Here is a 24,347-nt window from a genome sequence, read left to right as displayed (position 1 = left end):
TTTGTGTGTTTATTTCATTTCATGACGACCTTGTTTGTGAGGTAGTCAGAAGTAGGAAATAATTTAAAGTTTGAGTGGAGGTGGTGGTGAGTGGTAGTTTTTACTTTCACTTAGTTCTGCGTAGTATATTGTCACGAATTCGCGCCCGCCGGCGTGCGATCGGCCACGTAACTCGAATCGCGGCACGTCGCCCACCGGACGGACAATTCTGTCGTGACCCTCTCGGACTAACGCCGGGAACTAGTCACGGGTGGGCCTTTCGGCCTCACCACGATCGTGCCAATCAGCCCCCCCGCGTGGGATAGGGTTGTTCGCCAAATTCGACCTACCTAAGTACACACACGGAGGGTAGACCGGGCGATCGCACCTCGCCGCAGGTCGACTCCGGACACGGGCCACTTAAGCGACCCGTTCCGTACTATCGGGATAACCGAGCGGTGTTATCGTCGACCTCGACGGTTCCGATTAATTATCGGGCGTATTAAGCCCACTACCAACCCTTTACATGAAGCAAGATGGAGATTCAATGAAAGAAAAGACGAAGCGAAACGGGAAAAACAGTTCAACATGAGGCACATTTATTCCGCGGCACACGGAAAGCACACATATGCAATTACAACAATTATGCACCAAAAGCAGATGTAACAAAAGAAACACAACAATGCAGATCTACTACCGACTACGCGAGCACACGGCAACACTTACACAGTTTTACTTTACAGACGGCGCCGACAACACATATACTCAAAAGCAAAAGAAAAGGGCCACCCTCAACGACAAGGGGACAGACGGGCCTGTGGGCCGCGAGACCGGGTGGAGCCTACCCGTCTTGTGATGAGCCGCAAATGTGGCGGCGGTGCCCCGACTCCGCGCTCCTCCGTGGGTTTCGTTGGCACTGCTTGGAATGGGGTGGGAACAGGGCCCCCTTTCCGCACTATCTCAGCGCAGGGGGAAAAAGGGGGGAATTGTTGATGCTCTGGGGAAAGAGGATAGCTGGCTTGCTTGGGTTCCGCGACGAGCGACTCCACTGCGACCTCGACCGCGCTCCCCCTCTCTGCAGCTCCCCGACAGACTCCGAACCCCGACAGACTGACTCTCCTCCAGACCCGTCTTGACTGCCGCTGCCACACTCTGCCGCTGCCACACTCTGCCGCTGCCACACTCTGCTGCTGCCACACTCTGCCGCTGCCACACTCTGCCGCTGCCACACTCTGCCGCTGCCACACTCTGCTGCTGCCACACTTTGCCGCTGCCACACTTCTCCAACTCGCCCGAGCCCAAAAACTGACTGAATTCGCCCGCGCTTGGCACTTTATAGTACTGCAGGAGAACCCATATGCAAATTTCCGGATCAGGATGAGCTCGGGGGCGGAGCCACGCTCGCCCATTGGACGGAGGAAAAGTGGGCGTGAACCTCCCCTGATCCTCGAATTTGCATATATCGATTCTACTCCGACGCGCCTGGAGGTGGGGCCAAATCGCCCTGCGCTTACTGATTGGACGGATCAGAAGTGGGCGTGTATCATTCCTGATCCAACTTCTCCTCGGAAAGGCCGCTTTTTGCACCAGCGGCTCGGCGCGCGTCCTGTACGAGTCCAGGACAGCCCGACGCTCGGTGCCCACAAGCGGTGCAGGAATGGCGGCAGAAGGAGGAGAGGTGAAGGTGGTGGAGGGTTTATTGTGGTGGTTTATGGCCATGGCGACGCTTGGAATGGTGGTGATGCGATGTTTGTGAGAGCGAGTTGTGAAGGTAAAGGTCGTGGCTGTTGGTGTTGTTGTTGTTGTGAAGCGGCGTTGCGGTTGGTGGTTGTGTGATGGCGGTTGAGACGTGGTTGGTTCAAAATAAATATAGAACAGAAAAACGGCTATCTTAAAGGGTCGCACCCCGAATGAATCCTCTAAACATTTAAATCACATTTATTCCCTCTAAACAACGGATTTGGGGCTAACTACACATATACTTACAGAGATATCTCACCTACGGGACCTGAATGGTGGTTTGCGAATTTCCTCAACCGCAACACTATGAAAAGATTCATGTGATGTCGACTTTGATTGTGCAATTTGTTAAACATATCTAAATTAGTTCCACCAAAGGGGTTCAGTGACAGCATCCTCTCTGTTCATTCTCCACTGCCTCCCAGGCCGAGCTGAGGCTGATGCTTTCATTCCACAGGTCTGAGTCCTCCATCTTTTGCTGCTGTCTCCGTTCCAAACAGGTCCTGCCTGGAGGGAATAGGAGAGGAGGGGACAGGGGTGAAAAGTAGGCAAACTTGGAATGAGTTGGATTTTGTAGAAGTTCCAGACGTTCCAGACAAAGAAGTGACGGGGTATGTAATTTTGCGGTGCTGGCAGTTTAGGTTAATCCCCCTGACCCAAATTGTGGTGACAGGCGGTTAACACCACCAGCCCGGATAGCCGAGCGGTTTTCCTTTGGAGGCAGACACGTTGATACTCGGAGATTATAATGCACGCGAGAGGAGTGGGGCGGAGCGACGGAGGCACAGTTGTATGCACAGGGGGGTTTATACCCGAATCCCACGACAAATACACACACATCAACTTGAAATAAATGTGGGAATTTAATGACAATAGAAATATTTACAAGGGAATCATGCAAAGTGTAATAATACTTGAGGTAAACTCAAGTCGAAAGTCGAGGCGCCTCTACACACAGACCTAAATGCAGACAATGGGAAACAAAATAAAAAAAATCCTTCCTTTATTCCGGCACTTAGCTTGGTCCAGGGATGGTTTTTGTGGAACTTGGAATCGAGACGCTTCATTCTGCATATGTAGACGCGCCCCAAAATATGGCGCCGAACCGCGCTCTCACAGCGGGAAAACGTACATCAGGCGATTCATGTTCAACACCAAGGCTCAGAGACCCCGTACAGCTGCTTCGTGCATCGCTCGTCCTCACCGACCCGCTGATTGACATACATGAGGCTCTGGGGTCTGTCTCTCACAATCCAACCAAGAGCCAATGGCCAACGTCTTGCTCCGTACACGAGCCAATTCACCTTTGCACGAATACGAGAATTGTGCCGTCGTCTTCATGTGTTGAAGGAAAGCCAGCCGTAACACCCTGTTCTTACAGGCCATCTCCTAGCTGGGTTCTCTCTCGACCGTGTGCATCCCTCACTCCGAACTGAACCAACAAAGCCAACAACCTCTTCGCTTCTCTATCTCTCCTGACGTCACACAGAACAACCGTTCCACCTCTGGGGCGTGGCTTGCTCACACAAAACCAGGGATGGCGGGGCCTCTGCTGGTTCGGTACGCCTGGCTCGCTTGTTCTATTTATAAAAATGCACTTCTTCCTGGTTGGCTTGTAAATGCAAAAATGTCGGAATAGGTAACAGTGGGGCAATCACATACTGGGGGAAATTGTCCTTAATCCCTATCTAATTAACGTCGCACTACCTCCCCGCGTGGTGACACGTAACACTTAAGCTGACAGTTTTCCTACTTGATTACATCAAGATGTTTTCTCCACATCCACAGACCAAACAGCTCTCTACAATCCTAACTTTCCGATTACATTCCTCCATGTACCCCCACAACTGTAACTATGTATTATGGATGGATGGGAGTGGAGGGGAAAGCTGTCAAAAATGCCATTTTGTATACATAATAGATGGACCCAAGTTAATAATTCATGCATTTTGTGTTGTATTTCAACTCGATTGCAGCTTTCTCCACCCTGCATTATTTTATTATTTGATCACAGTGCATTTTCCTGTATTGAAGCCACTTGGCAGCATTTAGGACAAAATGTACTGAATGGGGGTAAACTAATAGGGCGAGAGGATAGCACAGAGTTATGGTCCATGGGATCTCGCCTGTGAGCTATCCGATCTGGATCGTGTCCCTGACCTCACTATAAATGGTCACCCCGGTTCTTCACAGATGCGGTGTTGCGTCAATGAGTGTGCTACCCTTTGGAGGGGCCTGAGACCAGGTGTCCCACATGTGCTGTCGTTGAACGAGCGCACCATGCTCTCTGCAGAGCGTCGGTTCTGCCGAAGCAATTTATTGGCCAGGGTTGCAATCCTGGACGGATTGGCACTCCGACGCAGGATACTCAGCTGATGGTGTAGGAATTTTGGATTTGTTCAGGAGTGCCAGCGGTTGTTCGCCTACTCTTGCTGCATCCCGCAGACACCGTGGGATCTTTACCGTCCACTATTACTAATGCCATCCGAGGGATGGTGCTCTCGTTGATGCCTCACCCTGTCTGTGAAACACCAGGGTGAAAGTTTATAGCTGGGTCGAACTTTAAACCCAGGCCACGCAGCTGAAAGGCGAGTGTGCAAAAAGGCGAATGGATAGTTACATTCGTTTTCTTACCCAGTTCCGTGAAAATCTCTCGTACATTGGTGCCTGTTTTTGCTGATACTTCCATAAATAGAATGTTTTGCTCTCTTACATACTCTCCTGCTTCCTGCCACACAGATAAACATCCCATCAGAAAAAAAAAAAAATCAGGCCAGACTATAAGTTTCAGAATTGTTTGGAGACCTTTTAAAATGTCATTCTTTTGGGATGGCTACATCCAGTACACAAGACTGCATCATGTTAATTCAACATCCATCAGAATTACCTTCATTTACTTTTGATAAAGATTGCAACATTCAAAACCACTGAAAGCATACAATTCCTCATTTTTATGTGACATTATTTATCCACACTTTGCAAAGCTATATTGATATTGATGTTTTATTGGGGGGTGGGGGGGGTGGTTGGGGGGCACCTCGTTGGACACAGCTCTGGTGTTGCAGAGATCGGTCTTGTTTCCCACCAGTGCTATCACGATGTCAGGCTGTTTCTGCTGCCACAACTCGTGTAACCAGCGCTTCGCTCTGTCAAAGGTTTCCTGTGCGTGGGGGACAAGGAAAGGACTGTATGGACACTGCGGTGAAAATGGGATGATTTAAAATGAAAATGCACCGATTTTGTTATCTTTGTGACGTGGTTAGAATCTGCAATGCAATTTACACAAGTGGCATGTAGTGTTTATCTCATCCTCGACCATCCCTCACCCTCCACCATTTCCACTTCAATACTCTCTAATCCGAACTTTATTCCTTAACGCGATCCATTTTTCTTTCCAAATTTGCCAGGACCATGAACGTACATTATATGTAGATAAGCTCTGGAAGCTACCTCTTTTTGCACATCAAAGCTTCCCCCAAAACTGTCGAAAGATCTAAAAAAAACACATTTATTATTTTGGCCAAGTTTATCTCTCCTGAGCAAATGGATTTACTTTCAACTTGCATATGAAACTCGCACCAGGTTCCCGCATTTTGTAACCCGTGCTGTGAGGCAGGAGTTTGGAGGTTGACTAAATGTTCCTTGTGTATAAAATTTATTTCACATGCTTAAAAACTCATCACATGATAACCCAAAAAGACAAGTCGATGGAATATTTGTCACGAGGACATGGAGGCTTTGGTCCAATGTTGCATCAACAGGGTTTCCTTCTTCCTTGCATTATATATATATATATATATATATATATATATATATATATATATATATATATATATATATATATATATATATATATATATATATATATATATATATATATATATATATATATATATATATATATATATATATATATATATATATATATATATATATCCATTGTCCTTGTGATGAGGTTTTAATTGCACCTCGTTAGCTTTTGACCAGTCCCAAATACAGCATAGTTTCTGATGCTCACTTGATCTCGTACTTTAGAGATACGATGAAGGGGGTTGAGAGGAGGTAGGAATGTGAGAGTATGTACATGGCAAGGGAAGAGTGGGTGGTTCGGGGTTAAAATGTAATTTTGTTCCTCATATGTAGGTGACCCCTTATAATACATGACTTGCATTTTGCAGGAGGGGATTTGCGTTTAGTGGACCATACGAATGTCTTGTATAACCACCTTGTTGGAGATATCGTATACGATGATTGCAGCTTGTGCATTCCGGTAGTACATGGGGGTGAGGCTGTTGAACCTCTCCTGTCCTACCGTGTCCCATATCTCGAACCTGATCAGTGTTCGCCCCACACAGATGTCCTTGGTGAGAAACGCAGCTGATGTGGGAAAAAATATCAGGTTATGCCACGGACGTGTGTGAACAAGGACAGGTGTTGCCGGCGTCAAATGTGAGGAATACAATAATTAGAAAAAGGCAAAGGTGATTTTATTTATTTATTTTGAGTGGAAGTAACACAACCCATCACAAACCCACCAGTCACAGAATAGTGCACGTTTAGAAGGGGGAAGTCAAAAAGTCTTCCCCCACCACACTTTAAACCGTTGGGTGAGTGCCCTGTGTTCGTGAAACTCAGCATGGATACATGTTAGTCATATTCGGCATCGTTTCCAGCCAGTAGTATATAAAACAGGACAGAACATGTTTTTGAAAAGACAAAAACAAGCTCAAATGAGCTAAGATCCTCGTCCTCTTAATGATGACGACATAAAAACGAATATGACGTCATTGTGATGTATCAGGTTTGTGATAAATTATCTGTGCTCATGCCCGGCTTGATTCCCGCAAACAAAATTCAAAAATCTTGCCTAGTTTTGGAGATAATTTTTTTGGCGATTTCCATAAGCGGAGATATTTTGACGTCATAACTTTTTTCTCGGAGGAATTTTCAAAATCGGAGATGGTTACTGTCTGCGCAGGGTATTTTTACATATACACGCCAAGTTTCAGGAAGTTTCGATGAAAACTGTAGGCTGTGAAACAAAAAAGTCCACAAGAAGAACAACGTGAGTAAGACTTGGAGATCCTCCACGAGGATCTAAAAAACAAACAAACCCTTTTTGACTCCTTCATATAATTATTGGGGTATAGATACAAATTTTTTGACGATGTGAAATATTTTACTCAGACAGTAGTTTTCTTCAATATGTGGGAATGTACCACGGAGCCGATTATAAGAAAGTCAGACGCAAGATGAGGCCGTTTGGTCCATTGTGCCAATATTTTATGCTCTCCATCAGTTAATTTGTATCGGAGTCCTTTATTTTCCAAATCGTAAGGTTTGAAGTCCCTAAATATTCAACATCTGACATAAAATGGTGTATAATGTATTGTGATGGTTTATGGAGACCCCGGGGAAGTCCATACCAAGCCACATAAAGTAACTCTCGTGGAGTTCTGTCCATAGTTTTATTGTCATTGTTTCCCCCTGCACAATGTGCATTGTGTTTGTTGTACAAATCAAACCAAATTGTGACCCTTTTCCTTTATCTCTCCCTCTCTCTAAATTTCTTTCTCTACATCTCTACAAACACGCTTTGCACCTCTCCACGACACAACTCCATTCACTTTACACTTGAAAACCTGTATTCGACTTCGTAACGGCAATGGGACTATGCCTGGTGGCACGATGCCATGCTTGTTTGTTAATCGGATGTAGCGTTATGCATATGCAATTATGACATCATATTGAGGAACCTATGACATCATAAAAATACCACACTCTTTCCCTACGAGGAGTGCTTGCTATGTGCCACTTGTACATCCATGGTTTGGGGAACACTTGTGTGAAGGTTCCCCTCGATTTGTCCAGCTGTTCTGGAGAATAATTTTTTTTTTTAGGTTTTAGGGTAAATCCAATATGGCTGCCAAACCATGTGACCAATGACATCATATATGTGAACCTTTTGTTCCTCTTGGACAGGCGGTCATACGTGTAAAGTTTCGCCTCGATCTGTTCAGCCACTTCAGAGAAGGTTTTTGTTGTTTGTTATTTTTAAACAATATTAGAGGCACCCACTCCCTACGAGAGCCGTCAGGGGGGGTGATGTTATTATATTTATGCCTATTTTACTCCAAGGGGTCCTCGGATTACACACCCAAAAAATGGTTGCGATTGGTTCAGCCGTTTTTGTGGTACCTGCAAACAGACACAGTGAATTATAGTCGGGTTGTAACTGAATCACGTGACCGATGACGTCATGAATTTTTTTTCTGTGGACCGATTTATCCCTCGATGATCTTCAAAATTTTTCTTAATGATCGGATGCGGTGTTCTACATATGCAATTATGACGTCATAACGAGGGCACCTATGACGTCATAAAAAAAATCGAACTCATTCCCCATGAGGAGTACTTGCTGTGTGCCAAGTTTCAATTTTTTTTTCCATGTTGCGGTTTCAGAGATATAGAAGTCCAAAGTTTTTCCAATTATAGCTGCCACACCATGTGACCTATGATGTCATAATCACCATTTTAACATTCCACGTGAGTAGTCTTACCAGTGGTGAAAAATTCGTCTTGACAAGCGGAAGTGTTCGTGAAGATGAAAACGCTGGTCACAAGATCACTTCAGCTCAGTAAGGTTTTATTTTTCTGTTCAATTCATGGTTTATGAGGGAGGGATTTTGTATTAATTGATTGATCGGTTTATATTATTACTTGAGCATAAATACCCACATCGCCCGAAAGCATGGGAGCAGATTCAGATGCCACGGACAAAATGGGGGACAAATGCTTTATCCCACCATCGCAGGCTGATGCCATTTGTGTCTGTGCCGTGTCCCACCGTCATGTCCGTGAGGTGTCGATGTTGCTTCTCAGTGGAGGGAGAGGTGTTGGAGGTGGAGTGTGAGATGGGGTGGGGATTGTGGAGGGGTGGTGTGAGATTGTGATGGGTGTTGTGGGGGTGATGGTTGATGGGGGATTGTGGTGGAGGAGAGGAGATTGGGACCATACTCTGTGCAGGGCGTTGGTGCTGCTTAAGCAGTCCCCTTGCGTATTGGGCATAATCCTGGACGGGTCGCCACTCCGACACAGTATACCAGCAAGCTGGCACTCATTTTGCCGAACTCGGAAGGATGACAGGCCGAGTTAACCCCACCTGGTATTAATTCAACAGCTGAGCGGGATTTGAACTCAGGACCCGAGGATCCAAAGCCCACCACCCGAACCATTAAGCCAACACCAGGCATATACACTTCAGCGACGGCTGCTTCTTTTGCTTAATTGTGGGCATGGCATCTTCTCTCAATTATGGCGGATAACCACAAGATCTAGCCATCTCTGTTGATTAATAACGGTTCTCTGTAACATGTTCCGATGATGAAAGTGAACATTTTCTCGGGCCGATCCACGCTCGGTTATTTCGGACAAACCTCGTCCAATTTCTGCCAAACTTCGGGTGTTTCGGCCGTTGGTGTAGCATGATACTTTCTCGGTTTGAACGACGACAACCACCAAGGGCGCATCGACTCGGCATGTTTGTGCAAAAGAAAAAATTATTCGCCGTTGGAGTTGAATCATTGTACCACGATTTAGCCCGGACACAGTGGTCAACTTCCATGTGTGACGTCACAGATATCCTGAAGAAGAAGAAGATTTCGACTTTTAATCACAAAATTACCAACTTTATAATTGGGGAAATCTGAAAAAGACGGATACCTATTTTGTAGGGTATCGAGGGACAGATTAGCATCAAGTTGGTCTGAGTAGCACAAAACTTTCTCTGGGTTCCCCAGGTTAAATATTTTTTTAAACACTACAGAAATCATTGTCTGGACGTTTGTCAATCGATTGAGCAATTAACTGTTAATCTGCTCACTGACACGTACAAAACTATCCAATCAACGAGCACACACTCACCAATTACGCTTGATCCATCCCTTTCAATCCATGTGTTCGGGACCGACGAGATGTCATGTGCTCGGAGCCAGTGCTGATAATAGTGATTCGCGAGCTTGTTTCAAATGCTCTACCTCGATTTGACAACAAACATGTTGGAAAACTATTTACTTTCCTAATTTATCCGAAACGCCGTCCCACAAAGGAATCTGGACACCGATTGGCAGGTGCACGGGCCTTGCGATGGTCAAGCTGCGTATTGTACTACAATTACAGGACGTAATCGAGTGCCCAGGCAGTGCTCGTCTGGCCCTGTTTGCCGCGTCACGAAAACTGAGCCGAAGACTGAATGTGGAGATTTGACTGATTGGTGCTTTAATTTTATTTTATTACTTTATTTTATTTATGTATTTTTTTTTTTTTAAACAGGATCTGAGGCTCATGGTGGAGCGACCACACACGCATCTCGCACACGCAAGGACCTGCGGACGAATACACGAGACGCAACACAGGATTGTTGGACGAGACAAACACAGCCACTGAGCTTGGGGGAAGTGTCGTCATTTCCTGGGGCACTTCTGGTACCAGCGACGTCACAATGGCGCCGCCTTGATGCCACCGCACCCCGTCGGGGCATTTCTGGAGGAGGAATTTCCTCCTCCACATGTATGCCAACTTATGGGGGTTGTCTGGGCCGTGATCTTATCATGTTAAATGCTGACCGTCATGCTCAGAAGCAACACGTTCCATTTTTAAAGTCTTCGGTATGACTCACCCGGGGTTTGAACTACCAACCTCCCAGATTGGGAGTGGCCGTTCTAACCACTACACCACCGCGTCTGCTTTCTGGCCAATATTGGACCCAATGGAACACAAAACCTTAGCCTAAGGAAAACAGTATTTGTAAAATGATGATGGATTTTCCTGTGTCCCCAAATTGCAGGTTCCTTAATTATCTACATTATCTACAACAAAACATTTCAACGATGACAGGTTAAACGTCTTGCATTGTGGCATTGCTCGCGCGAGAATCTTACCACCGGGTATGTTTTTCAGGGAATCCACGAACGTGTTCTGGACAAATCTCAGAGCTAAACTTGATTTCCCGACTACGGTGTCTCCCAACAGAACGAGACGAAGTCGAACCTCCTCCTTTGGCTCCAGCACCATTGGACCTTGAGCAGAAACGTTCGGTTGAACTCTGGCCATGTTGACTGGAGGCCACCCACGGCGCAAGTGACCTCAAGGTTTCTTGATACGAGTCTCCGTATGTCATCGGCTGGAGGAAAGGTGATGGGAGGGGGAATCGTTACGTTACGATGATGTTTGTGAGGTTCTTCTAAGGCTGATGATGTTTGCGATGACGATGGAATTTCTGCCATTTGTGGGCAGCAGGTGCAGTTCCTGCTTTCTGGCCATCAGGTACAGAGGTCAACTCCAGTGGTTATATAGGGTGTTTTGACCATTATATGGCAATGAAAAGCACCCCTCGATAATAAAAGTGCATGGACCGAATGATGTGTGTTCAAGTGGGACACACAAAATACTGCTTCAAAATAATTAGGGGGGAGGGGGGGAATCATTAGTTTGATAATATTCATAACAATTGTACAATTAGTTAGATATCAGTCTTTAGTACAATACAGTCTGGAATCCTCTTTCATTGGGACTCGGCGAGATGTTTGGAATTGTCAGAGGTTGTGTGAGATTGCACTATATATTCTCGTGCTCAGTCGCCACCAAGTTACATCATCAGAGGATGCGTATACCACAGCAGATAAGAGTAATGGGCAGGACTTTGTCTCTGCATATTCACAAGGTTGTCCTTCCTCCTTCTAAATATATCCTTGGGCAATACTATCTACATGCCACCTCCACAAGCAGATGTTCAATGTAAGCTCACAGATAACAAGCGTATCAACAAGCTCAAGGCAAAGCATCCCACCACAGAGGCTTCGGTCGAGTCATTTGCCCTTCTCTGTATGAGTACAGCACAGAAAATGGAACCTTTGACCACTTCACAAGTGTGGTAATTCCTTCTTGTTTTCAATTTGGTGTCGGGAGAGAGGGGGGGCATGTCGTCCTGGCTGGCAGGAAATCCTTGAGGTTCGCGCACTCGCCTCTGAGCTATCCATCACCTGGGTTCGGATCTCTGCCCAGCTATAAACTGTTACCCTAGTGTTACTGTTCACTAACAATAGTTGGGAGACATTAAAGATCCTGAAAATGTTCTTCAGGATGAGTAGGTGAGCTATCACTGGCTCCCTGGCCAAATTTCCAATTCACGTCACCCTCAGTCAAACATTTGGCCTGACGAGCCGGTTCATGAAATAGCCGTGGGGATAAAATAGTTTGTGGCCGACCCCACAAGAAGGTGGAATATTTGGGGCCATTAAGTCGTGTACACACACACACACACACACACACACACACACACACACACACACACACACACACACACACACACAACCAACCATGTCCTGCATCCAAGAGAAGTTCCAAAGTCGTTAGTACATTTTGTAGCACAGTACTTACAGTTCATAGTTATCCCCACACTTTTTTTTTGTTCTTGGTTTGCATTGATGTCAAGTTCCTCTGAACATGCAGTATCAGCCTGAGTACCAGCTATCGGCGGTACCTGATGAACCATCAGGAATCGTTTTTCCCCAAGTTTTCAGTCAATGTTACGTAAAGACCTTTAAACTCAGATATCTTGCCACTTGGCGATCACTTAGCTTTACTTAATACAGATCTCATTACACAAGAGCCAATATTGCTGATAAATCTTGATTTGTGAATTGCGGACTTCAAGCAATTGTCATTTTGTTTTGTAGATGAATGTTAACAATAAGTGACAACAGCACAAAAATTCATAAACACCACACCTTTCGCTTCTCCGCTGGTGCGCAAGTAATCAATTTGATAATAAACAGAAGTTTAAAAACCTGAAACGAAACTAACTTTTTTTTTACTGTGACATTATGCAAGTCCAGTCGAACCATTATGTTCCTGGTACAAGAGGAGCAAGCAATAAAGCAAGAACCCAGCCAGAGGAAAACAATTGTTTGTTTGTTTTTGCCAAAGTTTAAGACAAAAAGTTTAAGACTCACCTGCTTCAGTAAGGCTTTTGTTTTAAGTATCTTCGGCGTTTGTGATTTCAAGAGCTCGGCCGTACCTTCCCCTCCAACTTTCAAAAATGGAAACACTATATCATCCAATATGGTGGAGGGTTACACCCCTGCAGTATTTAGTGCTTTTCCGGAAACTGTGAGTCAAAGGCATGGAATGCCAGTTTTCTACATCTGAGCCAGTTAAATCCTGGTGATCCGTCCCACTCGGGCAACATCATCGCATGCACGAGGCATGGCTGCCCTCAATGGAACCCTTTCCTCCCCTCTCCCAGTGGCAGCTGGGGATTCCGAAGGCAGTATATTGGGCCCAGTTCCTCATCTCCATAAATGACCTGTCTTCCTTTTTGCAAATTATTCCACATTGTGTCATATAGTAAGCAACCCGTCCCACTGGTCGAAAAAAATGCAGTTGTGTCAATCCACCGATCTGGAATTCATTAGATGCTCGTCTCATTGATGGAAGATGTCCTTCAATCCTGGAAAATAGATCAGTCTTACCCTGTCACTGTGGAATCATCGACACACTTTAACTTCTGGCTCTCACCATCAGCCATGACCTATTCTGGGCCAACCACGACCACAGCTAACCTCCGAAGCCAGCCCCAAACTGGGCATCCTCTGATGAACCAAGTTGTCCGTAGCTCAATGGAGCACTTCTCTCGCCTATGTCGAGCTGCTCAGCATCACATCAATCTCTTCTGGATTCTGTGGAATCTCAAGTTCTCAACATTATTGGGATCTACTGTGTGAGACAGAAGCACAAGGTCTGTTACTTTCACATCACAGGCGGGTCAATTGTCTCTGTTTTCTACTGTTCTCTGTTCTCCCTCTGCTCTCTCAGCCCTCCGACCCTCCTCAGCAACTCCAGGATGTACGTGTTCTTCCAGTAACCCCTTCTGGTTGAACCTCCAAAAGATAAGCTGATAGCACAGCTTAACTACTTTGGTCCTCATTTTTTCCCCCTCTTCTTTCCAGGGTTTCCAGTGCAATGCCACCTCCTGTTGTCCCCATCAACCCTTCTTAACTCAACCCTCTGACTTGCTGGTTTCATTGTTTTCTCTCTCTCTTCCTTTCCTGGTTGTGCCCAGTTGTAGCCCCACGACTCTGTTCAATTTAATCTTGCTATACCATGAGCCTCGTTCTGATAGAGGAATCAGAAAGCTGAGATACCATATTATATTTACTTGTACTGTGTTGATTTGTTTGCTGTCTCTTAATATTGGTTTTCATGGAAATTGCTTCAAAGATCCTCATCCTTCATCTATATTGTTGTTGAAATGATTCTTAGGGGTTAAATAATACTTAGCATAGCGTCAGTTATTACCTCCGCTTCCAAAGGTGGATGGGGGTTGTGTTTTCACACATGTCCGTCTGTTTGTCTGTCTGTGAGCCACGTATCTCAAAAGGTTATGGATGGATTCGGATGAATTTTGGTGGACAGGTTGGGTGTGTGACACGAACAAGCCAATTCGATTTTAGTTAAGGTCAAGTTGCAGATCTGACCTATCGGTGGGATACAAAATGCAAACTATTGAGACTGGCAGAGGTACGCGCTCCACCGAGTGCCGTTTTAGTTTCCCTGCACACGTTAAGCGAATGCAGGGTGAAGCAATTGGTTCACTTCCGTCTGTCTGTCTGTCCACAAACATCAGTTTATGATCGAGGAACAACTTTACTTAAACTGAATGTTGGATTTTGAACATGAATTGGAAAACAAAGCTGTAGTTTAGCATTACTTTGGCTCTGAATTTGGCCCGATTGTGCAAGTGCAGAGAGGAGTGAGAGAATTTTTTTTTGTCTGCCTGCCCAACAAACAAAATTGAAAATCATTCCAAACAGGAAACTTACTTTTTTAAGGATGTCACAAAGGACACAAACACCTGGCACAAATAATTAATGTTGAATAAGGAGGTCTACATGACACTGGCATATCTACAGCAGTAAACTTCCAGATTGTTTTTTTTTTTTTAAACCTTTGAAGTTTCTCCTCTTGTGTCATGCTCCCTTTGTTTTATGTTCTGTGCATTGGCTCTTATATGAGCCTCAACAAAGTATGCAAGAATTAGAATGAACAAAGAGAAATGTGAAAAGAACAAAAATGTCGGGAAGAACTGGGACAGATAGATTTCAGCAGTTATTGCCCCGGATCAAACGCAGCAACAGGTGCAAGCTCCCAGAGGTCCATCAGCGGGGAAGCACAGTCCACATAGCATCAGGATTATGGTACAAACATAATGAAACGGAAGACCAAATCCTGCATTGGAGGCATCAGAAGAAACTCGAATAAGCAAAGAGCAAAGATGGAGTCATCAGGAGGATAAGCAAGCCACAGAGTTGGCACCAAGTCGGTCAGGAGTGGTCAGCACCAGAGACCAGTCAGCAAAGAGCTAGGAGAGAATGAGACCAGTTCCATGCTGAGCCTCGCACTCAACTCCAGCGCGTCATAGTATGAGCAATCCCAGCCACAGCACAAGCCATTCCAATCATGTTGACTCCAGCCATGCACCATGAGGGAGAGGGCCGCCGCTTGCAAGCCCATTGACACCCCACAGGCACCTCAAGGAAAGCTCCTCTCCACATCCGTCTTGTTCTTTCATCTATCCGGTGTCCCTAAACAAGTGTACATGTGTTGCATAAGACAAAGATAGGCGAACAGTCCATCTGTCTATTTTAAGGGCATTGTACCAATCGGGTTCCTTTCCCGCCTTTTTTTCTTCATTGCATTGTTTTACTGTGTTCCTCATCCCGGTTATAACTTATCACATCCGCCCACTGTAGGTGGACCAAGGTTACGGTTTCACCCCTGTCTGTCTGTTTGTGTGCAGGATATCTCAAAAGGTTATGGATGGATTTGGACAAAATTTGATGGACAGGTTGGGTGTGTGACAAGGATTAATTGATTGGATTTTGGTGAAGATCTGGATCTGCATCAGGATATGAGAATTTGTTTTAATTTTTAAAATGATTCTTCACCATTTAGAGATTGGGCCAAAACAATATACAGTACAGTATGATGCAGTATTTCAAAAAAATTGTGGATGGATTATGACAAAACTCGATGGACGAGTTAGGTGGGTCAAAAGAACAAGTCAATTAGATTTTGGTTCATATCCAGATCCAGCCGAGTAGTGGGATATAAACTGTGAACTGTTCAGCCTGGTGGAGGGTATGTGCTCGATTGGGTAACCTTCCAGTTGAACCTCTTGTTTACAGCCATTATTTCTGTGGATTTTGAGCTGTGGAATCGTCCTTCAGCATAACCAAATTCTTCTTAAATCCGAAGGCTCACGCCGAGCCTGCCACTCAGGTAAAGTAATTCCTCGTAACCGCATTCACACTGGATTCGCCATGTGTGCACAGAACGCCTCCTCTCGGTATCTGGGTTAATCGCCAGTGGTCTGGCATCACCCTCGAGCAAGACCGAGTCCATTTTCATATGATATTGTTCAAAGTTAACTTGTACCGATTCATTACCTTTTATTAAACCTTTCATGCAACTCGCATACCTGTGTGAGAACCATGTCACCAAACTAGACCACTTATCTCGTATAAATTTGTTGGTTCACCTGGCATGCATTAATCTTGTTTCATGCAATCAAAACAGTATGCTGTTAACATTGTTGTATGCGTCAAGGCTCCTCCAATTGCCTTTGCCATTGAATGCTGGCAAAGTCATGTGTGTTGAACAAGTATATCAAGAAGTTCCTTGTGAAGAACATCAAATGGGCACAATTTGGTGAGGCATGTCTTCCACAGACTTACGTGATTAAATGGGTCAGCAAGTCAAAAATTTCCTTAATTTGGTGAGCAACATTGAACATTAGGTATTGAACACATAACATATTGGAACATCATCAGAATATCCGATACATGAAATTACAGAAGTGTCATCGTGGTTGGACGTATTGAAACAATCATTCGTTCTCACTCGATATTCTGATGTATCAATGTGTGTGCCTTCCCTCGGATGAACGTTAAACTGGGTGTCCCACCTGTAGACAGTTGTTGGACGTTAAAGATTCTCATGTCCTCTCCAAGAGTAGATGAGTTATCATGAGTCCCCTGAACAAATTACTAATTCCTGGTCTTATCTCTCAGGGGCATTTCACCAGTGGCACTCCTGCACCCCTCAAGCAATGATGTCATCCAGAGCCAAGTGCTGCATCTGAAAGAAGACTCAATTCAACAAGATTACTGCAAAGCATCCTCCCACCTCCTGGCCTTTTCACGACCTGCGCAGTCTACCCTCCAACATTCAGCTCTACCATTTGCATAAATTCCTTTATACAAATAAAAATGTCGTCATGAAAGGACCGCAAAGGGGCAACTCATGTGATCATTGCAATAGAGCTGGAGTACAACCAAGATAGAGAGCCTTCTTCATCACCACTAAGGTTTCACCATTAGCTCATTTTAATGGAATTTCTTGAATGTGGTGAAGCAATTTACAGTACAAGTGACTTGTTATACAATGAAAAGCAGTGTGGTGGAGAGGTATGTTGTCTCGAGACATGGCTAATTTACAGGAATGTTTACCCTCACAAAATGCAACCATTTTTTTTTCATCTTTGGAACAACACCAATGTGACATTTCGTTTATGGCTAATGTCAAAGCACATCCTGAAAAGGCTGTGTATTTCTTCCAAAGATTCCACATCGACAGCATCAAGACGTGACCACATCAATGGGAGAAGTCGCAAAATATGTTCAGAAAGAGGTTGTTTCATCAAGTCTCTTGGACTTTTGTTTTTCCAATCACAATTGCCTCTGACACCAAAGATTGTTTTCACCCGCCTGTCTGTTTATGAACAGAATATCTCAAGTCGTGGACAGATTGGGACGAATTTAATGGACAGGTTTACATCTTCAACGACCCTCATCAGGTGAATTGCAGGTTTAAAAAAACAAACAAATAAATAATTTTTTAAAAAAAGGCTTGAAAGGTAACTTCTCATATGGAGCATCATTTGCTGGTGGCACAGCTGTACCAGTGATGCAGTGCCCAGGTAGGTTATAGCAGGAATTTTATGCAGTGCTGGTGATGGCTCACCTATTGCTCACAAAGTACAGAAAAGGTTTAATTTAGTGGTCAGGATAGACGATGTAGGAAGACAAGACCCAATAAGTGTTTATTTACTTGCACAATGATGGGACACGATATTCTTGACTTCCTCGTTTCCGAGCAGAACCATGAGCGATGTACAATATTTGTTCAGTTACTGTTGACAATTTACAAACAAGTTTGCAGCACCACAAACCCGCTGGACAATCCTTACAAAGTTGACCAAAGGTGTCATATGGAAGTTTAAGCGAAGAAACAAAAGAAAATGGAATGAAAATAAAATAAAGACGAGGGGTTACATTTAAATAAAATCGCCAAGAACTGATAATTTTGTATATACAGCTCAAAATTTCCTTAGTCTCTTCTGCAGCTTCCAACCATGGGTATGACTGATCAACACCGTTTCCCTTCAAAGTGGGGCAGCGAGATTCGGGTACAGCATGATGCAACACTGGCATACTCCACCACAACGCACAACAAAGGAAAAAATAAAAATAAAGATCAAGTCTCGATAATTGCAAAGCGAGTGTCAGAACATCGCACAAACAAAAATTATATATATATGTATATATTAATGCAAATATATGAGCACAGCATCAGGTTCCATGAAAACTTTCCAAAGAAGTCGATGCAACAAAATTATGAAGACTTGTGTGGACTTGGAATGAAGACGCTGCAGCAGTAGATGTGCAATGCATAAAAATGCATGAACAGGCAAGGAAAGTTAGTAAGGATTGCCGAAGACGTATATGCTATATATATCACAAACTTGTAAAACGTTTAAAAAAAAAAATTAAAAAAAATCTGGAAGGAAAAACGTATCACAGACAGCGGAGGAGGATAAAGGATAACTAAAGAGGATTAGGGACAAATTTCAACAAGTCGGAAAATAACCATGAAAGGGGAGAAAAATGAGTTTCTTGGCATCAAGTAGGAAATATGCGAGGAAAAGGTGGGAAGTCATGAGACAATCATGTGCGAAGCAGGTTGCCCAGCGGGCTGATGCAAAGGAGTCGAGTATTGCGCGGCAGGGAAGAGCCTAGTTGCAGCAAGAGGCTCGATTCTGCTGGGTGGGCTGCTCGATGCTTACTCTATCTCCACCACGATTCGGTGCACTCTGCTGATCATTCTTTGGCAATTTTTTGGCTGGAAAAAAAAGCACATGTAAATAAATTATATATATATATATATATATATATATATATATATATATATATATATACATATACATATACATATACACATACATATATACATATATACATATATACATATACATATACATATACACATATATATATATATATATATATATATATATATATATATATATATATATATATATACATATACATATACATATACATATACATATATACACACACGAGTCCGTGGCCATATGTGCAAAAAAAATAAAATAAAATAAAAAAACTTTCAAACCGCGTGCCAGAACAACAACCATACAGGCCGCTCCTTCGCTCTCGCGTGGCCGTACGTGCAAACAAAAAAAAAAAACTTTCAAACAACCACACAGGCCGTGCTTTCGCTCTCGTAAACGACGACTGGATTGGGGCATTGTGTTTATCAATAAATGCGCATAAGAAATCGAGAAATTATTAGAATACAGTGTCATCACTCTTCCCCAACAGCCACGCCTACGCAGCAACGAGTCCTGCGATTGGTAACAAAATGGCGCATCGGCCACACCTACGCAGCAACGTGTCCTGTAATTGATTGGTAAATAAATTGCCATAACTTGGGAAGCACTTGTCCGATTAATATCAAACCTTGAAAAGGCACATACTCGGGTCCCCAGCAATATACCTGGCAAGTTTCAATTAGATCGGACCAGTGGTTGTCGAGAAACAGCGGTCACACACAGACACAGACACAGACACAGACACAGACACAGACACAGACACAGACACAGACACAGACACAGACACTGATGAGCCAAACCATTATGACCACTGACAGGTGAAGTGAATAACATCGATTATATTGTTACAATGGCACCTGTCAAGGGGTGGGAGAAATTAGGCAGCAAGTGAACAGTCAGTTCTTGAAGTTGATGTGTTGGATGCAGGAAGATTGGGCAGGAGTAAAGACCTCAGCAACTTTGACTCAGACCAAATTGTTATGGCCAGACAACTGGGTCAGAGCATCTCTGGAACGGCAAGGCTTGTGGGGTGCTCCCGGTCAGCAGTGGTGAGTACCTACCAACAGTGGTCCGAGGAGGAACAAACCACAAACTGGCGACAGTGTTGAGCGCCCAAGACTCATCGATGCGTGAGGGCACCGAAGGCTATCCCGTCTGGTCCGAACCGACAGAAGGTCTGCTCTGGCACAAGTCACAGAAAATTTTAATGGTGGTCACGCGAGGAATGTGTCACAATCCACAGTGCATCGCACCCTGCTGTGTCTGGGGCTACATATCCGCAGACCGGTCAGAGTGCCAATGATGACCCCTGTCCACCATCAAAAGCACCTACAATGGGCACGCGAGCATGGAACTGGACCTTGGAGCAGTAGAAGAAGTTCGCCTGGTCCGATAAGTCCCGTTTTCTTTTAGATCACGTGGATGGCCGTGTACGTGTGCGCCGTTTACCTGGAGAAGTGATGGCACCAGGATGCACTGTGGGAAGACGACAAGCCAGTGGAGGGAGTGTGATTCTTTGGGCAATGTTCTGCTGGGAAACCCTGGGTCCGGCCATTCATGTGGACATCAATTTGACACGTGTCACCTCTCTAAATATCGTTGCAGACCAGGTACACCCCTTCATGACAATGGTATTCCCTGATGGCAATGGCCTCTTTCAGCAGGATAATGAGCCCTGACACACTGCACACATTGTTCGGGAATGGTTTGAGGAACATGATGAAGTGTTCACGGTGTTGCCCTGACCTCCAAAATCTCCACATCTCAATCCAATTGAGCATCTGTAGGATGTGGTGGACTGACAAGTCCGATCCACGGCGGCTCCACCTCACAACTTACAGGACTTGAAGGATCTGCTGCTAATGTTTTGGTGCCAGATACCACAGGACACCTTCAGGGGTCTTGTGGAGTCCATGCCTTGGCAGGTTGGCGCTGTTTTGGCGGCACACGGAGGACTAACAGCATATTAAGGGGCTGTCACACCTTGTCGTTTTAGCCAGCGTATGGCAAGGTATCAAAACGTATGTAAAACGCTGGCGTACGCTGAACTATTGATGTTTTTTTAAAGTTTTGGGCATATGATAACATGTTGGACGTATGCATAACGTATTAGTAACGTACACAGAACATTTCAATCACATATAGATAAATTATACCAACGAATGCTTAGTGTGTTGTTGGCGTTCACAACCTATGCCCAACGGTAACCTAACTTATGCATAGCGAGGCAGCGTATCGCCGACGATCACGTGGCATAGGCTATTCATAGGCTGCGGCTCGACGATTCAAATCATAACCGCACTAGACATCGAAGTGTGAAGCCGCTGTCACACTTTGACGTTTTAGCCAGCATATGCCGACGTATGAAAAATTTGCCGAACCAAGCTGGCACACGTCAAATACGTTGTGGGTAAGTTTTGTATACGTTAAGAGCACGCTGGCATACGTCGATAAATTTTCAGCACGTTGAAAATTTATCGACGTATGACACACGTTCCGCATACGCGGGCCATAAGTTATAGGCACGTTACGCGATAGTTGACACACGTTACTTGTAAGTTACTCATAAGTCGAAACACGTCGAGGTAATGGTTACTGTCAGTGTTCCAGACTCCCTGTTTTTTTTTTTTTTCCTTCTTCTTCGGTACGACGGTGATATTGACACTTCGATTTCTAGTGCGGTTATGATTTAAATCGTTGAGCGGCAGCCTATTAATTATATTATATTATGACCGCACTAGAAATCGAAGTATCAACATCACCGTCATACCGAAGGAAAAAAAAACCAGGGAGTCTGGAACACTGACGCTAACCATTACCATGACATGTTTCTACTTATGAGTAACTTACAAGTAACGTGTGTTGACATGTCAACGATCACGTAACGTGCCTACTACACGTTACTCGTAGGTTAGAAATAAGTTTCGGGTACGCTAAACATTACCTCGACGTGTTTCAACTTATGGGTAACTTAGTAACGTGCCTACAACTTATGGAAAAAACTTGATGGAACTTCCATAAGATACGGGATGAAACCTTGCCACCACAGCACCCAAAACAGGCATGGCATGTCCACACACCCGTGGAGAGTCCGTACAGATCCAAATCTAACAATATGTACCACGTCCGTGTGTGCTGCATACGTACCTCTACCTAGGAATCAATGTCGACTGTACATCCCGATTAGGACACGAACTGCAATGTACAGCTCGAAGTGGCTTAAGCATTCCAACGGAACACATGGTTTGGAAAGTGATTACCAATCGCAGTCGACACAACCATGTACCCGGAAACGCCCGTGCAATGTCCGAATTGTACAAATCAACACTTTTTGGGGGAGTCGGAAATGCTGATAGATACTTTCAAATCTGGAGCTTACATCCAGGCCAAAAAACATGGTGGCTTCAGACTCCAGCAAGGTTACACAGGAAACGCCTTAAGACCTCAGACAGCGAGGTGGCCGAGGATCGCCTGATGAAGGATATAATTAAATAAGGCCGTTAAGCATCTTCAAAAGGGGTGTTTTAATGACCCAAACACCCAGTTTTCACTCTTGCACTTTCTTGGTGTTTTTTTTTTAAGTTTGCAGACAGTTTCAGGCTGCTAGATTTTATGGTTTTGGAGTTATGGAGGAGATACACACTCACACAGCCTTTTGTTTATATTGTTACGGCTGTGGAAATTCGCAGAGCACCATATAGGTCCTTAGATCAGTTATGCCGATAAGTTTGTGTTCAGATAGATTTCCCCACCGTTGTCTAAAGGGATTTATTCGTGTCACCCGGGCTGTGAATCTTCAGGTAGCCGTTTTTCTGTTGCTATCGTTATTTTGGACCAACCACAACACCAACCGCCTTTCAACAACCCCAACCACATCCGCATCTCAACAAACCACGCCATCCTCACCACTTCACCCACAACCGCCAACATCACCTAACCACCTTCCCCACTACGCCAACCACCAGCCACCTTCTCCACAATCACCAACATCGCTCTCATCAACCACTTTCCCCACACCGCCAACACCACCTAACCACCTTCTCCACAACCGCACTACAACCCTCTCCACCTCAAATAACGTCTCTGCCATGCATGCTCGTCGGGAAAGGAAACAAAGGCGAAGAAAGAAGTTCCGATAACACCTGGGATTTTCCCTCCCCTTTCCTTCTTTCCCCGGGTGCCGGGACGGGGGAGGGGCAGATCGAGTCAGGGGGTCAAAGGTGAAGTAAAGTGGGGGCCTGATTTTTGGCGGAAAATGGCCCGGCACCCCACCCCCTTGGGGCCACGGCAACGGATGCTTCTTCCCCCGCGGGCCGCGAAGGGAGGGGCGGAGCGTTGGAGATAAAAGCGCGCGCTGAACGCATCGTGGGGAGAAGCGAGTGGAAGTCGTCTTGGAGAGGGTCGAGTGAAGGAAGGGTCAGTCGGTCTGTCTCGGGGACGTGCGTGGTGGAGTTGTGAGCAGTCATTTGGAGCCGCGCTGGAGCCTGGAGTCTGGAGTCCCCACAGTTGGTGGGGAGCTGGAGAGGGACCATCAAGGGTCAGCCAAGCAAGTCACCACGAGGGTGAAGGTAGCCAGTCGGTCTCTCGGAGCCTCTTCGGTCAACCAAGCTCCGTGTCATAAAGACCCTAAGGGGTCCCGTCTACCCCCTTATCTTTAAGGGGGTTTTTCTTTTCTTTGAATGTTGTGGCGCCGTGTCCGACAAGTAGGGAAATGCTAAGTGCTTGTGAATAATTCGTTATAGGATGGTCATAGCACTTTTTGCATCGCCTTTGTTGGCTCTTTTTGCTTGCTCGTGTCTTGTCCCGTCCCGCATTCATCGCAATAACTGCATGCGTGTTTCACCCATTTATTGCTCGATTGTATACGTGTAAAATAATAAATGTGCTTGTTTGAATATAACCTGTTCGTCACGTCATTTTCCCTTAATTGAGCTGCCATCTTGCTCTCGGAATTCAGTGGGTTTTTAAATAGCCGATAATAGAATCGGTTCCAGCGAGGCCTCGCGATAATACCCCGCTCGGTTATACCAAACGGAGCGAGCTACTAAAGCGGCTCGTATCCAAGCAGGCCTCGCTGAGGTACAATCCTTCGATAATCTCCCCGCACGAATAATTAGGTAAATCGATTATTTGGCGATGGGACCCTGTAGCACGGGTAGAGTGCGGACAAGGTTGTGGTGTGCTTGTGGTGTGGTTTTCGGCGTTGTTCCGGAAAGTCGTGACTGAATTGTCCGTCCGGTGGGCGTACGCACGCCAGCGGGCAGATAATTCGTAACAAAATATATATATATAGTCATGCGCCACTTAACGACGGGGTTACGTTCTGAGAAGCACGCCGTTAACCGACATCGTCGTTATGCGAACATCTTTTTTT

The 24,347-nt window shown here is 45.0% G+C and overlaps 2 protein-coding genes and 1 long non-coding RNA gene across 12 annotated transcripts in view; 1 reads left to right on the top strand and 2 right to left on the bottom strand.

Moving 5' to 3' along the window:
- LOC147021743 (uncharacterized) lies at positions 1–13,006 on the bottom strand. 5 transcript variants are annotated; one of them, XR_015060909.1, is made up of 7 exons: positions 12,732–12,925; positions 10,659–10,900; positions 5,945–6,096; positions 4,757–4,915; positions 4,354–4,447; positions 2,028–2,226; positions 1–129 (listed from the first exon to the last, which is right to left on the bottom strand). XR_015060909.1 is itself a non-coding variant. In XM_085892020.1 (6 exons), the coding sequence occupies exons 2-6, from the start codon at positions 10,828–10,830 to the stop codon at positions 2,102–2,104; spliced, it is 702 nt and encodes a 233-aa protein (XP_085748146.1). In that variant the 5' UTR covers positions 10,831–10,900; positions 12,732–12,924; the 3' UTR covers positions 557–2,101. The 5 variants fall into 5 exon arrangements, 4 of the variants coding, with proteins under 4 accessions (XP_085748146.1, XP_085748147.1, XP_085748148.1 ...); XM_085892020.1 differs by lacking the exon at positions 1–129 and having other exon boundaries at positions 557–2,226; positions 12,732–12,924; XM_085892021.1 differs by lacking the exon at positions 1–129 and having other exon boundaries at positions 557–2,226; positions 4,757–4,879; positions 12,732–12,893.
- LOC147021742 (uncharacterized) lies at positions 12,993–18,185 on the top strand. The gene is made up of 2 exons (XR_015060913.1): positions 12,993–13,516; positions 16,851–18,185. It is a non-coding gene; the product is annotated as an uncharacterized LOC147021742 (long non-coding RNA).
- Positions 17,857–24,347, bottom strand: part of LOC147021741 (ras-related protein Rab-5C-like) — a 34,694-nt gene continuing 28,203 nt past the window's right edge. For all 6 annotated transcript variants that reach the window (XM_085892017.1, XM_085892013.1, XM_085892015.1 and 3 more), the window contains exon 6: positions 17,857–18,960. In XM_085892017.1, coding sequence (XP_085748143.1) covers positions 18,854–18,960 — 107 coding nt within the window. In that variant the 3' untranslated portion in view covers positions 17,857–18,853. The remainder of the gene's footprint in view (positions 18,961–24,347) is intronic.

This window comes from Eptatretus burgeri, chromosome 8, assembly GCF_056783735.1.
Source record: "Eptatretus burgeri isolate ZD-2024b chromosome 8, Ebu_testis_v1, whole genome shotgun sequence".
NCBI classification, from domain to species: domain Eukaryota; kingdom Metazoa; phylum Chordata; class Myxini; order Myxiniformes; family Myxinidae; genus Eptatretus; species Eptatretus burgeri.
Note: the sequence above shows the minus strand (reverse complement) of the source record. Positions and strands in the feature narration are given on the sequence as shown.

Coding starts and splice junctions, on each gene's coding strand:
- LOC147021743 (XM_085892020.1), bottom strand. CDS start 10,830: ATGGCCAGAGTTCAACCGAACGTTTCTGCTCAAGGTCCAATGGTGCTG. Junction 4,448..4,756: donor CCAGAGCTGTGTCCAACGAG/GTGCCCCCCAAC, acceptor TCTGTGTGGCAG/GAAGCAGGAGAGTATGTAAG. Junction 2,227..4,353: donor AGAGATTTTCACGGAACTGG/GTAAGAAAACGA, acceptor TATTCCCTCCAG/GCAGGACCTGTTTGGAACGG.